General features: G+C 37.0%; 1 protein-coding gene across 1 annotated transcript in view; it reads right to left on the minus strand.

The window, feature by feature from the left end:
• Positions 1-18,567, minus strand: part of b4galnt4b (beta-1,4-N-acetyl-galactosaminyl transferase 4b) — a gene marked incomplete at both ends in the record, with an annotated part of 125,015 nt that extends 106,448 nt beyond the window's left edge. The window contains one exon of the mRNA XM_079840389.1: positions 18,423-18,567. Coding sequence (XP_079696515.1) covers positions 18,423-18,567 — 145 coding nt within the window. The remainder of the gene's footprint in view (positions 1-18,422) is intronic.
• Positions 18,568-19,226: the final 659 nt, after the last annotated feature.

Here is a 19,226-nt window from a genome sequence, read left to right on the forward strand (position 1 = left end):
ATTGTAAGCATCTTTGAGGCAAAAACCAAACCATCTGAGATCCCTCTGGTCCAAATCATCTGACAGAATATCTAATATCAGCACAGCTGGTGGAGATAAGACACATATTTCACCTTGATCTATTTCATGTAACAACCCCCTGATATGACTGTAACCAGGGACTGCATGGTCATTTCTTCCTTGACTCTTATTCCTCACAGATGAATATAAAAATGCAGCATGTTGCCACCAATAATGCACAATTTATCAGGACAGAGGGGAAGGCTTGATTTGTCAAGAAGGAGGAAAATTCACCAGCTTTTTCACACAAAAAGACAAAGGTGGGGGAAAGACAAAATATAGTTTAAAGGGATGTTTGTACTGATCTTAGTTTTGACCTTGGACACAAAACATTAATTTATTTACAGTATGTGACTGTGGAGTTATTGTCTTTTTGTCTGTTTATGGAAGTGAGCTCTCCTCAGAGTCTGTGAGTATGAGTTTGCCGTCACGGATTAAGCTGAATTAAAACGATTTAAAAATGGAGAATTGCCATCAGCTGAACAGTTTGGGCTGAGGGTAGGCTTAAGATGCATCTGGTAAAGTTATATTTGTTCAGATGGAGGGGCTTGGGAGTCGAAAGGGTAAGAGAGTGTCTATAGCTGCAGGACAGGAAACTAGACAATTGAGTTTTGGCAGGCATTTTATCTTCTGCATCATGAAACCCACACACACAAGCAGTCGTCCTTCCCTGCACAGTGGGTTTTCACAGCGGAGGCAGAAGAGCAATCAGTTGTGGTGTGAGCATTCATGTCTTCATGCCGGAATCTGACAAAACATAATTTCTATGCAAACTATGACAGAAAAAACCTTACAGAAAATGTTGCAGAAATGTAGGGATGTTATTTATAAATTGGTCAAAACTGACTGTAAAAACATTTATAATGTTACAAAAGATTTCCATTTCAAATAAATGCTTGTGTTATATTGAATTGAAAAAAGTATCATGGTTTCCTCAAAATTATTAAACAGCACAACTGTTTTCAACATTGATAAGAAGAAATGTTTCTTGAGCACCGATCTGCATATCAGAATTATGTGACACGGAAGACTGACAATTCAGCTTTGCCATCACATGAAAAAATGGCATTTTAAAATAAATGATTTTAAATTGTAATATTATTAAAAAAAATATTATAAAAATATTACTGTTTTTACTGTATTTTGATCAAATAAATGCAGCCTTATAAATGCAGCCTTGGTAAGCCTAAGAGACTTCATTCAAAAATATAAAAAAAATCTTACAGACCCCAAACTTTATATATATATAAGCCTTTTTACCTAGCGAGTCGGATGTCATAATATTTCACTATATAAGTGCAGACATTTAGCCCTCACAGCCAAACCTGCACACACGCACACGCGCACGCGCACACACACACACACACACACACACACACACACACACACACACACACACACACACACACACACACACACACACACACACACACACACACACACACACACGTTTGTTTTTGTGAAATGTGAGGACATTCCATAGGCGTAATGGTTTTTATACCATACAAACCGTATTTTCTATCCCCTTACACTGCCCCTGCCCCTAAACCTAGCCCTCACAGGAGACTGTGCAGTTCACTTTCTGTGAAAAAAAACTCATCCTGTATGATTTATAAGCATTTTGAAAAGTGAGGACATGGGGAACGTCCTCATATTTCACCCTCTTTTTGTAATACCTATGTCATACCTATGTCATTATACACATTTGTGTCCTGATATTTCACGAAAACATGCCCACACACACACACACACACACACAGGGGGATTTTTGTGAAATGTAAGGACATTCCATAGGAGTAATGGTTTTTATACCGTACAAACCGTATTTTCTATCCCCCTACACTGCCCCTACCCCTAAACCTACCCATCACAGGAAACTGCACAGTTTACTTTCTGTGTAAAAACCTCATTCTGTGTGATTTATAAGCCTTTTGAAAAGTGAGGACATGGGTAATGTCCTCATATTTCACCCTCTCCTTGTAATACCTATGTCATACCCATGTCATTATACACATTTGTGTCCTGATATTTCACAAAAACACGCGCACACACACACACACACACTCACAATCCCACATACAAATCTAACATGCATGAAGACATTTATTTTAATTTTAAATCTCCAAAACTGTAAGATTGTACACACTGACATTTTGCTAATTGCAACAATAAACAAATTAATCAAGGATGCAAATGTTTATAATTAGTATCAGCCTCAGCAGAAGAAAATTAGTGCTTTGTTCCTTATGATATCTTCCATGACTCTCTGAATTTGGGCAGTATGAAGCTGCAAAATAAAACGCCTGCCTCCAAAAACCCTAGATCTGTCACAGCGGTTACAGACACTTCAGAGTTTCAGAATCAGCAAAATCTCATATATGGAGCTTTAAATAGTCCTAACAGCTATGACGAAGAGGCTAGTCCAGCTTTTAGGCTTCACTACACACAGGTAATTGAAAATTAATCTATCTCTGCAGCGTATGCGGCAAGGCGTCCTACTGAAGAATTACAGATTTTCCACAGCAAGAATGATTATATTCTGCAATTGTACAAAAGGGTATTAGCAAGTGCAGAGGTCACCCTCAGATCCTCAGAGGCCCATTTAAATTAGACCTCCCTTGCACTTGTAAACGATTTAGATGTTTCAGCATAAACTGCCTTATGCATTAATGAGAAAGGCTTGTGTATTTACATATTAATTAGGTGTAATTCAACGAATTGTATTTAGCACCTATACAAGAAATCAAATACACAGGCAATCTCTCTCATTAATCTCTATACAAATTAATCCAATTGAAAAATACAGTGTAATCTGGTCAAATTTCAAAGCTTCTACAATGAGCAAACAGTTGCATTTGGTTCCAAACAATATCCTTCATTATTGTGTGCAAGTAACTGGAATTTGGGTGGATAATTGCATTTTTTTTCTAGCACTGAGAATTTTCTGCACACACCACTGATTACCTTTTCTGATTTTCCCCAAATGAAAGTCAATATAGCTTCACTGATGGCAGAGCATGAGCTACTGAAGCAAAACAAACTCCCCACTAAAGCAGAATTTGTGGCTAAAAGCATTTTGTATGTACATATACTGTTTTTGAAAAATGTCTTCGAAGATGCATTGCTAAATATAATACAAAATTGCATTGCTAAATATAAAGTGCAACCATGGACTTTATATGGATAGATATAATAGAGGTATCAAATATGGAGAATCGATTGTAGGGCAATGTAGACAATCCAGCTAGGGATGCAGAACATATTCTTCCAGACATTTTGACACTTGCTGTCTGCGCTGAGATCGGCCTGTCTGATCTATGTCTATCTGATGAAGTGACAGCACACAGAACACCTACATCATGCCACCCGCTCACATACAAGACAGGTCTTTAACAATACAGACTCTATAAAAAGATCAATCTAGCTTAGTGCAGCAGGGTGCTAGGTATGATTTAATGATTTCCTGTGTGTTTTGAGGTGTGAGACAACTGATAAAAATTGAAATTAAAGTCTGATATGGTTTATTCAAATGAAGTGTCAAATGTGCTTAAAATAATAAGTGGCATTTCACTGACATATTTGTTTTCATACTAAAAACAGCACTAAAGGAGTGATATCAGGATATATTACGAGGAATACTTAGCCTCTAAATTCGACATTGTGCATAGAGCCACCTTATGAGGAAACAAGTCAAATGTGTAACAAGCTTCCCATGATTGATTCATGTTGAAGTCACCATGAAAAAAAATTGACAGTTCTTATTTTTATGTAATACTGTAGTATTTATTATAAATTATATTTATAATTAAAATTATTATTTATTTTTTTACATGCCCTTGCAGTCTTTAATCAAAAAAACATACCCTCCCTCTTGCAGCAACATCTTTTCTCTTCTCTGACAACGTGTTTTTCGGCGTGAGGGCAGGACAACCTGTCACTCACATGTGGACAACCTGTCACTCACATGAGTAAACCAAAACAATCCGCAATCCAATCAATTCCGTATTGGACAAAATCAAGCCTCGCCCTATGTTTGTTCGAGAAGCCATGTCACTCGGCTATACATCACAGGGACAACAGTTTCATGCCGACTTTAAGATAACAAAAGTATTTGTCATGTAGTGCATTCATTCATATTGCAATGCACCTGCACATACACACAGACACACATATAAGGCAGGTGTGCCTATAGCCTTTCTCTGCCCTTTACCCACAGAGCCTGACAGCGACTCTAAGATCTGTGTGCCAGCTGCCGCTACAACATCTGAGGGAATCACACTCCACCAGGCTGTCCCACTGAGACAAATGACCAATTGAGAGATTGACAATTAACATACAAATTAACATGTGGCATGATGCTTTTTTTAACACTGCAGACCACTATACTACTACAATTGTGCTCATACGTGTGCAATGTGCATGCTCTTCATAGAATCTAGATGTCAAGTCAAATTTATTTGTATAGCACATTTCACAATAGGAGTTTTATATGTATATATATATATATATATATATATATATATATATATATATATATATATATATATATATATATATATATATATATATATATATATATATATATATATATATATATATATATATATATATATATATATATATATATATACAGTGAGGAAAATAAGTCTTTGAACACCCTGCTATTTTGCAAGTTCTCCCACTTAGAAATCATGGAGGGGTCTGAAATTGTCATCGTAGGTGCATGTCCACTGTGAGAGACACAATCTAAAAAAAAAATCCAGAAATCACAATGTATGATTTTTTAGCTATTTATTTGTATGATACAGCTGCAAATAAGTATTTGAACACCTGTCTATCAGCTAGAATTCTGACCCTCAAAGACATGTTAGTCTGCCTTTAAAATGTCCACCTCCACTCCATTTATTATCCTAAATTAGATGCACCTGTTTGAGGTCGTTAGCTGCATAAAGACACCTGTCCACCCCATATAATCAGTAAGAATCCAACTACTAACATGGCCAAGATCAAAGAGCTGTCCAAAGACACTAGAGACAAAATTGTACACCTCCACAAGGCTGGAAAGGGCTACGAGGAAATTGCCAAGCGGCTTGGTGAAAAAAGGTCCACTGTTGGAGCAATCATTAGAAAATGGAAGAAGCTAAACATGACTGTCAATCTCCCTCGGACTGGGGCTCCATGCAAGATCTCACCTCGTGAGGTCTCAATGATCCTAAGACAGGTGAGAAATCAGCCTAGAACTACACGGGAGGAGCTGGTCAATGACCTGAAAAGAGCTGGGACCACCGTTTCCAAGGTTACTGTTGGTAATACACTAAGACGTCATGGTTTGAAATCATGCATGGCACGGAAGGTTCCCCTGCTTAAACCAGCACATGTCCAGGCCCATCTTAATTTTGCCAATGACCATTTGGATGATCCAGAGGAGTCATGGGAGAAAGTCATGTGGTCAGATGAGACCAAAATAGAACTTTTTGGTCATAATTCCACTAAACGTGTTTGGAGGAAGAAGAATGATGAGTACTATCCCTACTGTGAAGCATGGGGGTGGTAGCATCATGCTTTGGGTGTGTTTTTCTGCACATGGGACAGGGCGACTGCACTGTATTAAGGAGAGGATGACCGGGGCCATGTATTGCAAGATTTTGGGGAACAACCTCCTTTCCTCAGTTAGAGCATTGAAAATGGGTCGAGGCTGGGTCTTCCAACATGACAATGACCCGAAGCACACAGCCAGGATAACCAAGGAGTGGCTCTGTAAGAAGCATATCAAGGTTCTGGCGTGGTCTAGCCAGTCTCCAGACCTAAACCCAATAGAGAATCTTTGGAGGGAGCGCCATTGGTTCTTTCAATGCCGTGACACCATACACTTCCTAATCCACGTAGACTTATTTATATCGTACCCTAGCCTGCGACGGGCATGCTGCACGATATGAGAACTTCTATATTCCCTTCTCCTCCCCAGAGCCACCAGTAGAGATCTGCTAGGGGGTTCTACCATTCTTGCAGCAGCTTTTCCTTAGTTTGTTATTTTGACAAAGCTGCAACAGCAGCGTAGCGGATCTCGTCCACCAAAATCAAGCCTACGTATTAATATTCCATGCCCCATGCAATAAATGCTGGTTGAAAATGATTCACTCCGAGAGTTGCAATACATGAGTAGGCTATACATGGGTACTGTATACATGCAATAAAGGTTTACATACTTATATATCCAACTTTAGATAAGGAGCATGGGTGACAATATGGTTGCATTTTGCGACTAAATAAAAATCAGGCAGTTGAGATTTGCTATATATTATATATTGCTTTATGTGAGTGTACTTATGCGTATAAAATTGGATATAATAAAGTTTTTTTATTTTATTTAGTAATGTCCCGATGAAGCTACTGTATGTGACTTAACAGATATTTACATGTATTCAACAAGACAAAAAATAAATAAATAAAATAAAACATAAAAATGTCCCTTTTCTTGTGTGTGTTAGCCCTATTTGGATGGGATTTGTTTAACATGGAGAGGTGGGGTAAAATAATTATTACCAGAGCTTCTCAGTGATTTTAGTCCTGTCTGAATGTGTCATCTCAGTAATCATTACGGACAAGATTACGGCAACTTTATATTATATGTGTGTTTGCGCACGTGATATTAGGAAGCAACTTAATACGCACATCAGGGAGCTGACGGTAGTGCGTAAATCGAGTTACCCCTCCCACTTCTGCTAGTTTTGCTGAGATTTCTTATCCCGTGCGAATTGGCCATTAAAATTACAGACATCCTGTGGTAAAATGACTTCTACTCCATCTACCCTTGTAAAACGAATCTGGTCCGAATAGGGCTTTAGTCCTGAGCAGTGGAGTTGTTTGTTGTTCTTGACAAAAAGCCTCCAGGTTCTGCAAGATCAAGTTTCCCAGCATGCAGTGCATGCATTTTAGTTCTTCCCCACATTGTCTAAATGATCTTGAGATCCAGATTTTCTGCTCAGCCTTTTATATTCGCCTCTCACGGCGTGAACATGTATGTGAATATTAGGTTCTGATCTGTGGCCGAACGTTTGGAGTTCGAAAATTATATAAAAATATATATGCACTGTTGCATTCTCAATATTTTGTGATTTAGCGTTATGTTAATTTGCTTTAGCGATAAGTTAAACAGGTATTGTTCCTTACCACGGCAACCCACTTGCACATCCGTGTTGAACACGCTTCTCTTGTGTAAAAAGTACAAAAAAGCTTGATGTAATTATGCAATATTTAAGGCTATTTTCTATTTGTTAAAATATTGATATGGAACTGGTGTTGTCAAGTAGGCTAAGCTTCATTTGTCCCCTGTTGCAATTATTACTAAATAGGCCTATTGAATGATAGGCTATTAAAATGTCAAAATGCAGAATGTTTTCTGTGAGAGTTATGCATAGGGGTAGGGTTAGGGGATCCAAAATATCATTAGCTCAGTATAAAAACCATGACAATGTAACATTTATGAATTCATGACAGTCATATTTGTTTAAAACATCCACCCATTTCTTTACAAATAATCCTGTTTGAAGGTTTAGAAGTGTGTCTTTCTTGAGTAAAGTTCTTTAGCTGAGCCTCCAAGCTCTGGAAGAATGGAGAGCGTGCCAGGAACATTAATATTCATAAATGAATACATGCATATGTTAGATTCCTCTGTTTGGGCAAATGAGAGAGATACTACATCTCACATTGAGAAAAAAGAGAGATTAAATGAAAGGGATGAAGGGACAGATCTCCTACAGAGAAAACCTGCCCAGTCCCTCATCTGTTGCCTGAAATATTGTGTTTTGTAACAGCCATTGGGAGCTATTGTATAGCCATAAAGCCAAAAGAATCAATTCATTGCCTTCAGTGATGTAGGCTTTTATACAAAAACAACCAGATTTATCATCTAAATCAGTCACACACACACATGCAGCCAATGATTTCTTTCCCTAGGTCAAAAGCAAATAAACGAGTAAAAGGTAACCAGAATATACAGAACTTCACTATTCTAGACCCAAATACTCACAATCCAGATGGGAAGGGCAGCAAGTCTTACAGTAAAAAAGAGAGAAGATTAAAGAAAGACCAGTGAACATTACCTAGACTGATCCAGAATTGATTCTGTGGGACCAATTAAATCTGCTAGATGCAAAATACTCTGTACTTCAGTGAATTAAAACATGCACTAATGTAACAACTCATTTGAAGAGGTTATCGAGGACAGAGATGTTAACAGCTAAAGCAAATTCATTTGAGAATCAGGGCTTTGAACATGTAAGATTTGCAAAACAGAAACAGAATCTGTAGAAACTCTATATTCGCTGTAGAAATTAGCATTTGCCCTGGCACTCTCAAGACATTTCACAGAATTATATTTAAATGAAACAAGAAAGCATTGTGTTTTCGAAAGCAAGCAAATTATGCAGTGACTTTCAGGGGAGTCAACGTTTTTGGAACGAATTTCAGTAGGACATTTTTTGAATGTGCAACCTGTCAAGGTTAATTTCGTGGTAAATTTGTTTCAGTACAGATTTCAGCTTTTTTAATGAAAAAAAAAAAATGGATTATATCATGAAGTAAATCTATAATAAGGTGACACATAATGACAGTACTTGTATATTAAGCCAGTATTGATATGCACCCAATATTGAATGAAATAAAATAAACAAAAAAACTATCATGCTTATTGTTGCTATGGTCACCTGCTCAGTTTGAAAGCATCTATTTATCGGCAAGTGAAAATACGAGCTCTGACTTATACTCTAAACATGTATATAACCTCCTTCCCCACATTTGTTTAAAATGCTAGTAGCGATTGCTTGATGATCTGAGAATTTAACAAATTAAAATAAATTAAATCATATCCTTCAAAGACAGAAAGATTGTTTAAATTGAACACAATTATGTGTTAACATTGAAAGTCCAACAGAATCAAGAGCATTGAGTAAAGAGTGTATAGGACGCATTTGCATAAACTGTAAAATAAAAATCAGGTCTCCAATTGAACATTTTCTGCCTGATCACATCAAAATTTTTCAGTTGGCCAAATTGAATTTCTGTGAATTGATGCAATTTAATTCACAGAAATTCAATTTGGCCAACTAAAAAATTTAGATGTGATCAGTCACTAGAAAATTTTCAATTGGAGACCTGATTTTTTTTTTTTTTACAGTGTAGAGAAGGATATGTGTGCAAAACAACTGCTAAAAAGGTTGTCTTTTATTTTGTAAAAATAATTTGGTAACACTTTATTTTACAGTGCCCTTGTTACATGTAGTAATAACTATAAATTATGCATAATTACATGCAACTAACCCTAAACCAAACTTAATCCTAACCTTAACCCAACAGTAAGTTCATGTAGTTAATTAATATTACACTGTAACACACATAAACAAGAGCTTCTGATATAGTATACACTTGATTTTCACTATCCCGCAATCTGATTGATTAATTGTACTGTTGTTCCAGAATCAACAAAGATGTTGATCCAGGAAATTGTTGTACTTGGTGAAATCAGGTTCTGCGCCTCCACCCACACAAGAGTCTATAGCAGAAATCCATCCATTGTCAGCTAGCTCGCTAGAAAAAGCTCTTTCAAAACAAGATATACAGCCGCTTTCAAAACATGCAGAGAAATGTCTTAATATATTGCATAATTAATTTTAAATAGGTTATTGATTAGTGATTGATGTATGTTTCATCGTTTCAAAATCTACTTAAAGGTAGGGTAGGCTATTTCAGAGCGGCTACTAATAGCATGTTAGCTTTGAAAGCATGAGATCCCATCCCATACAAAGCCAGGCCTCCTTCAAAACACATGAACACACACTGCAGATTCTGCAAAGCATCACGAGAGACGACGTGATTACCTCATGTCTCAAAGCACATAACATTACAATAATAATAAATGCAAAAAACTTACTGAGCTCTTACTTGTACCACCTGACTCTTGCAGATTCATTTCAGCATTGATAGTGTTGATATAGAAACAGGGTTATTTTTGTGGCTTAACTTATTGCATATGCATTTATAGGAGTGTCCCTTTCAGATGCAAAATTTATGGGAGGAAAGTATTTAAATTAAGGCAATGGCTATTTACACTAAGTGCAAATAGCAATAGATGCTATTTAAACTAAGTGCAAATAGCGATAGATGCTATTTACATCAAGTGTTAATAGCAACTAGATTCTATTTACACTCAGTGAAAATAGTGATATATTCTATTTACATCATGTAAAAGTAGCAGTTCTTTGCAATATGTGTAAATAGTAATTACATGCAAATTATACTTTATTTTGACAGATACATACTATTTGCACCTCAGTATTGTTGTACATTAACAGGATGCAATAATAACATACAGTGTAAATTATTTTATTTATTACAATTATTAAATGGATGCCGCCTTAATGGGACAATAAAAGCCCTTACTACACCTACCTCTAACCAATAAATGGTTTTATTATTATTTAACATTTCGTTAGGCATTTTATTTCCACTTTAGGACACACTTTCGTAATTTTTATTGAAAGCAAATGCCTTTCCGATGTGATATGTGATGGGAAAAGGGAGAAGAGAGAGTTCGGCAAAAGGTGGATTCGAACCCAGGTCGATCGTGTCAAAACCTAGATCCTTAAGCCTTATGCTTTACTGACTGCGCTACTGAAGACAAAGAAATACATGTGATACTACTAGCAACTAATTTGCGCTGCTCTTGGTAGGATGTGTTGGTAATTATTGAAATAATCCGGCTGCGTCTGTGTTCTTTAATTTGTGCGTCGTCAGTAGATCACGCGCAGAACTTTAGACTCCCATCAGTGCTTTATTGGAATTGTGCTCTAATGCTAATTTGCCCTGTTCAGTAAATCTGACCCATGGTGTGAATGCAGCATAAGCTCATTGGTTTGGTTCAGGACTGGAGGAACTCTAAAAGTTTTGGTGCTCTCTGTGGCTGTCTGTCTAGTACCAACTCAGAGGCAGCACCCTTTGAAGGGTGCATTCAAATGTGGCATCCAAATGCATCCTTCATTTTCCATTTATTTTTGTGAAGAAAAAGTGCATACTTTTGAGTGTGTAGCAGAAGAGTAGGCAAGCTTTGGGACATACTACTTCATCATAACTGCCTCTTTAATGGACAGCTCTGTCGTTTAGTTATGTGCATCCTGTCACCGTTTAAACTGCCCTGTCCATCACCTTGTCACAGTTAAAATCCTCCACATTCAATTGAATTTAAGTTCCTATCTGCCACAAGTAGGTCTTTCAAGCAGATAACTCTCCTCATGTTTGCAACTTGCATAATGATGCATTTAAAAGTCAATGACCAAATTTATCTTTACAAAAGTTAACAATGATATTTCAGATGAATAAATATCTTTAGATCAGGTTAGATACTGATAATCACTCAAACACCTTTATCTAAACCTCTCTACCTTGGACTCACTTATCCGCCATGTTTGTAGTTTTTTAACCATTTTTATTTAGGTTTGTATTTATTTATAATCAAATCCTCGTTCAAATTCGCAATTGGTTTGTGGCCAATATTAGCCGTTAGAGTGTGTATGGATCTGCACTTCGGATTCTAACCGATTCGGATTCTAATCTGTACTTTGGATTCTAACTCCTTATCCAAGCTCTCGTTCTATCCAGACTGGACTATTGTAATGCTCTCTTGGCAGGTCTTCTAGCATGCACTGTCAAACCTCTGAAACTGATCCAGAATGCTGCAGCAAGAGTGGTCTTTAGTGAGCCGAAGAGAGCTCATGTCACACCTCTCCTCATAAAATTGCACTGGTTGCCAATAGCCGCTCACATCAAATTCAAGGCACTGATGTTTGCTTACCGAACAACCACTGGTTTTGCACCCCTATACTGAAACTCACTACTTCAGACCTACGTGTAATCCAGAAGCTTGCGTTGCAAGTGAACCTTGTGGTCCCATCCCAAAGAGGCACAAAATTACTTTCACAGACCTTTATCTTGACTGTTCCAAGTTTGTGGAATGACCTGCCTATCTCAACTCGAGCTGCCGAGTCTTTAGCCATTTCAAGAAACTGCTTGATCAATTAATACTAACACACTTACTATTCTATATACATTTTTTTGTAAAAATTGCTATGTGTACTGTGCTGGATTAACTGGGACTAGACACAGCACTTGCATATTGTTGCCCTTTTGTTAGATTGATTTCTTCTATTGCTCTCCTTATTTTTAAGTTGCTTTGGATAAAAGAGTCTGCTAAATGATTAAATGTAAATGTAACCGGAAAAAGACCATCCGGGTATCTTTGGAAAACGTCTCGACTGTAACCTTAGTTCCCTTTCAAGGGAACTCGCGCTGCGTCACCGCTTTGGGAACGCCTCAAAGCGGTGACGCAGCGCGAGTTCCCTTGAAAGGGAACGTCTCGGTTACGACTGTAACCTTAGTTCCCTGAAGAGGCGTTCCCAAAGCGGTGACGCAGCGCGAGTTCCCTTGAAAGGGAACGTCTCGGTTACGACTGTAACCTTAGTTCCCTGAAGAGGCGTTCCCAAAGCGGTGACGCAGCGCGAGTTCCCTTGAAAGGGAACTAATTTCAACATACTACGAATTGGGACACACTAATTCTAATTTCGAATACAATTTAGGACGGATAGTATGCAAATTAGGACAAAGCAAGTATTCCTTCACGGCCTTACCTAACCCAGAATTCATTGCGTGCCAGTGACGACATTTTTTGAATACCAATATTAACAGAAGTATGAATAAGAGAACATTCCTGCACAAACAAAAATAAATTAAATTAATACATTAAAAAAGCTTGCATCTGTGGCCCTACTCCCACACTTTTAACATCAACCTGCCAGTGAAAGGGATTATTTTAACCACCCAGTTTGCACAAGGCATGCATGCTTAATGAACTCTCTCGAAAAATGCATGCTTCATATTATTCACACAATCTGCATACACTGCATTCAAGTACGATTAAAGTTGCCGGCCCAGTGCCAGTATTTTTTATCATTTCTGGCCTCGTTCATCTATCCACGCATAGCATAAAAGAGGACCGGTCACACATGCATTCTTTTTTTGTTATCAACTCTTAAATGTGGGTAAGTTTCATAAAAAAAACGCAACACCGCAGCTGAATCATTCATCCATTTTCCAAACCGCTGGTCCAATGTGGCTACACCGTAATATCAAACAGGTATAAATTCCTTTTAACTGATTATTAAATTGTTTAATTTCAATTAATTTCCATTACAGAGTTCAAGATAAATCTTTTTATTACTGGAGCTGCCAGTTTGCTAAATTTCAAATGATTATTAAATAGCAGCACAAACTATGCAAAAGCAGCAGCCCTTCTGGCACACTTCATTCACTCCTTCAAGTGGACTTTATTAGTGGAGTAATGTAGGGAATAGTGAATGTGGGTATAGGGGGAGATTTTGAACATAGCCCAAGTGTGTCCGACTGCGTCCCGCAGTACTACAAACCACGGACCACTGCCCTACTAATTATGCCCCTCTTACAATTACAAGTTACGCCCCCTACAATGAAAAAGCCATTCAGGATGTCATTAGAGCCCACCCTCTGAGATGTCATCACTTGTACGGCTCTTTTTCTACTTCGGGGTTAGTTTTAACACACATGGTTTAAAACTTTCCACCCATGCCAGCATGACGAAACTTGCCATATCAACACTATTTAGAGAAAAAAATGCAGCAAAATGTAAACATCTTTGGTAGATATCATTAAACATTTATTTAACCATAGCAAAAGTAAATTTCTTACTTGTTAATTTTTTATCTCTGTTTTTTGTGTTTATTTAAAATAAGACAAATCTGATATTATTTGAATCTTATATCTGTTTTTTAACAGTTGAGAGAGTTCTTTAATGCTGATCTAACCAGCAGAGCCAGGGTTAAATCCCAGACAATGTGCGTTACAATGTGCCCCTATTAGAATTATGCTATATACTTTTATAAATTATATTGGGAAAAAGGTGAATAATGACTGAGAGTCAATGTTCAGGAGTTATTAATTATTATTATGTTTTAACTATGCTGTGTAGCTGTGTTTTGCAATGTGTTTGTTGTCAAATTTTTTTTATATTTTTAATGATTAAAAAATGCCATTATTTATTGAGTTATTAATTGTATTTTATTGACAAAATATTTTAGTTTGTCTTGTATATTTTCTATAGATTAAGCTGTCACTAATAGATGTCACCTATGCTGCATGTTGTCACATTTCACTCCATTCTTTCGGGAGAAAATCAAGAAAAAACTATACACTGTATTAATGAAACAAAACCACATAATTGTACTAGACGTGTGAAATTAATGTGTGAAAAAATCATAATAATATGAACCCCAAGTGGATTTACACAAACTGAGAAAGTCAAAAAGCGTTAGGTTGTGCCCCGCTCTCCCCTACAGATCGTGTTACATAGATCACCAGAAGCCTTAAGTCATCCCGTTTCTTTTCCTAAATTTTTAAAGTATTTTAATTATGAAACTCTACAGTAAATTTTAATTTTATGGAAAGGGGTTGGGTTAGGGTAGGTTTAGGGGATAAGTTTTTAGATATAACTACCATTAATCTCTATTTATTTGATTGTATAATATATTTTGTTTTACTAATAGCTGTTATTTCATACTTCATAAGATTTGAAAGCAATATAAGTTAGCCTTACAAACATTTCATTCATAAAACATAAAATCATTTACTTCAAAAAATTGTTTTGGTCAATGACATCCACGCTTTAACATTGAGTTACTTGCATTTTAGACACAATACTGGTTACTTTGTTTTTGAACCCCAATGAAGATCTGTTGCAACCCACAGCAGAGGTGTCATTTATAATATTATGAAATTAAATGATTATTATAATAAATTAATATTGATGGAATGACTAAATGTCACACCATCTTCTAAACGATCAACTGAATCTGCACCTTTACTGTCAGCCTAACAGATGGATAACGTTTTGAATTTCCTTCTTACTGTAAAACTGCCTGTATAAAAGGTTATTTATGCTCAATACATTGACAACACTCTGTCTTTTGCTCATAACATTAGTTTGGAAAGGTAAACAAATGATTAATATGGGCAAGGATTACTAATAAGACAAAGGATGCAATTAAACAACATTTTGTTTAGCAATGTGTAGCAATATGTAAACTTATACAGTAAAAGAAAATGTGTTAAAATATACATTCAACCTGCAACTGCCCATATAGTTGGCTGTCCCTAAATAAAAGAGCCATGAATAAGGAATGATAATGGCTCCTCTACAATTGGACTCAGGCCATGCAGAGCACATCTTCAGCCCCAGAGCCAAAGCCACTGCTGCCTCCAGGAATACCAATGAGAGTTTGAGGTGCCAGCAACTGAAATCAAAGGCAATGAGAGTCAGCCAAATTTTGTAAAGGCTTACATGTTGAGTATTTGTGCATTCATTAATATCTGTGATATCCTGCTGAACAAGGAAATGAGCCTGGCACAGATGTGTTTATCCATTCTGAGTGCAGTCCAGTGGCTTCACACCTGAACGTATATGACCCTCACAGGTCAGTCTCAGTCCAAACTTCATAGCAGGTGTATAGGTGACACATGAATGGCTCATTGGATGTCAGCCGACTGCCTCCCAATTAACTGAGGGAGTGGTAAACAAACTGTTCCATCATGCTGTAAGAAGCCGCAGATAGATCTATGAAACGATCTATGTGGTGATTCCCAAATCCCAAAGCAGTGCTGGTTGCATGAACATTCAAGCACCAAGCACAGACACACAATGACAATGCTGGTGGATGATCATGGGTGAACAGTACTCTGCGCATATCAGCCAGTAATGTTCATGGTTGTACACCATTCAGAACTGAATTGAGAATGTTTATTAAATTCTGATTAAGTTCCTGAATTTGAATTGGGTCAGCGAACAGCATTTGGAAATGACACCTATACAAATGTTATTTTGTTTATGCATTCCATCATATTTCATAAATGTTCTTTTGTCGACCAGGGTTGAAGAATTTCCGTTCATAAATATAATTTAAAAAAATCCACAGAAAAGTACTTTACTTGATCAATGATTGTAAATTATACTGGGTAAATCTGTAGCAAGCACATTTTGTGTGTGTGTGTGTGTGTGTGTGTGTGTGTGTGTGTGTTTAATCTCATTTTAAAATGAATAAAAAAAAAATACAATTGTTCAATTAATTAACTGTAAGAAAGAAATGTTTCCAGAGTTTTTTTTAACTCGTCACCTTAAATAAGATTTCATACTTCAAAATGTGCTTCTGCCTGCATTCTCTGACTGGCAGTATGCTCATCAAAATCTGCATGTTTTATGCTCTTCCTGTCTTGGTGCTGAGTGGACCACCACCTGCTCCATGTGTCCTTGCCTCGAGCCAAGTCAACAGACAACGGACTGTTCAGTCACCTAAACACAAATGCAGGATATCTCCCGCTGATGAAAAGACTAGCATTCAAGATGCACATGTATAAATGCAATGCAGAAAACTATACTTCTGGTTGACATTAATCATTTAAGTAATGTGCCTTGTGTCCCAGTTACATAACTCAGGCTTGAGCATTTTTATTTTACATCTATAACAATAAGCGTGTCTCCAAAAGACCTTTGTCCACAGAGCTCAACATGCCCTCCAAGACGTTTACCTCCCCTCTGACTAATGACTAACCGGGTGAAGTGACTTTAGAGCTTAACGCGCTTACTTCCCACCTATAGCACGTCTCACTTGAGATAACAGTGGCATCTGTCCAAAACACCCATTTGCATAAGCATTACCTTGTGTGTTGAGAGAAGCTTAACACAAATTTCATTAACCTATGGGTTAAAAGAGTCTGTACCTCTAATTTCTCTTCCTGTCAACTTCAGCCACAGAATTCACAGCAACTAGATTCCATTTTTAAAACTCAATCAGTAAAAAAACCAAGGGGGAATAAGCCTAGAGCCTTTATGCTATAATTAGAAATATACAAATTTATTCCTCTCTCAAATACAGTCATTTATCAGCTAATCCGCAACAATTACTTCACCTCTAATAACAAAGGACATACGGCTTCAAGGTAAAAGTTAATGAGAGACTGTGATTTAAAAAAATCTAATTTAGTTGCTTTAGAATGCTAAATTAGAAATTGTTTCAAAATTTCCTCAGAGCAAATATGACATTTTTGCATAAGAGAGGATGTGAATGTGGTATGGAAAAAAAACGAACGTGTGCCAGAATCTCAAACTAAGCTTTTGATTAAGTATATTAATTAGTGAATGTGCAGATTATTGGACATCACACGTTGTCCAGTTCAACCTATTTAACATCATCCAAACTCTGTGTTATGCATGGACATCAGAATACAGTAGCTAAAACAGCTTTCTATATTTTAAATATTTTTATATTTTTATATTAAGTTAATGGAATGTTATTTAGAGGTTATTTATCATATGCGCTGGATAAAAATAAGCACTGAAATTCATGATTTCTAACTACTGTATATATTATACATGTTATGCTATGAATATCTACTGTGTGAATAACACTGGATATGTAAAAAAGCCTTTTACGTCAACCTCTCTTATTCATGCACACAACACCAAGTATAACAGTATTGTGTGGTAAGTGATTATTCCTGACAGTAATTAAAGGAAGGGGAACTCTTGTCACTGAATTGGTGCCTTTCAGGACATTCATCAAAATTGTGCCTGTGGGTTGGACTTAATTTCTCTTTAAAAAGCTTAAAGGAAAATCATCTTTGCACAGAGCCGCTTCAAGTCTTATCTGTAGTACTAATGGTTGCACAACCAAGAGTACAAATTGGTTTAGGAATAATCAGCAGTTAGCTAGGCAGAAATTAGCAATAATTAAACTTTAACATGAAGGAAGAATCCTCATTTAGATCATACAATGGCTTTAGCAGTGGACAGCTCTCTTGTATGTACTGCCTTCCTCATTAACCTGCCCCTGAAACCCAATAGCTATTTGGGATATCTTTAATGAGGCTTCAGTGGGCCTTACGGTCCTCTAATAAGAAATAAGAATGTGCAAGGCTATCGGTCACCATGCATTTTCCAAGACATGTTCATGAACCAACATATTTGTGTTAGTCCTACAACAATCATGACCGAAAATGTAGCCTTAACCCTATCCCAACCCCTAAACCTAATCCTACCCATAACTTATCAGAAGGAAATGATAGGTCAATATCACCTAACCCTGGTAAAAGAAGCACCTAACCCTGGTTGTAAGCCTAAAACCATAAACTGTTAACTTCTCCCTCAAATCTGGTTGATTGTAATGTCGTCTCAGGGTCAACAAAGATGTTGATCCAGGAACATGTAGGTGAAATCACATGCATATACTGACCTTTCCCATAGTTGAAGTGGAGTTTGATGGCTTTGCCTTGGTTGATGTGAAGATACGTAAACCCAATGGCAAACATAAGCAAAACGAGCAGCAGAAGGAGTTTGAACTGCTTGCGGATCTTCTTCAGAGGAAAGCGCATCCTCATCACAGTAACATCACCCACTCAGTGGAAAATTCAGATTGGTGCCCTTCAGTGTTGATCTTCTACAACTAGAATTTCAAAATATGTTGAAATGATCTTCACACATGCACAATACTGATAATAGCCTAGTTTACAGATTAGAACAGATTTAGACTTGCTAATGAACGTCTAAAGACTGTTATCTTTATAGCCTATTGATGAACATATGTTTATAACAATGACATTTAAAACTTCCCCGCCACATCCGCGGTTAATTTAGCTAGTATCTATCTTTAAAAATGCAATTTACACGGTTATGTGTAGGCTACATATAAATAAATGTCACAGTCAGTTATTATTTAATTGGTAATATGAATACTTACCGTAGACGTGTTTTTCTAAGTAAAAATGGCATGTCTAACCGGTGTCACCACAGGAGATGTCTCTGTGTGTGTTGCTGGCTGATGTTGCGCTTTCCTGCGTCTGTCTTGACTGCTCACTTGAGTCCAACCACAACAAACTTAATGTACACACTTATTTCCTTTTCGATATGTCTTCATACACGGAGGTTTTCATCTTAAAGTCTGTTATTGCCATTAGAGTTCTGCACAATTCATTACTCCAGGCGCGTTGTGATGAGCAGACAGTGGAAGTGTTAAATTATCTGTTTTTCTCGGTTTATT

Source organism: Gobio gobio, assembly GCF_949357685.1.
Source record: "Gobio gobio genome assembly, chromosome: 2".
Lineage (NCBI taxonomy): Eukaryota > Metazoa > Chordata > Actinopteri > Cypriniformes > Gobionidae > Gobio > Gobio gobio.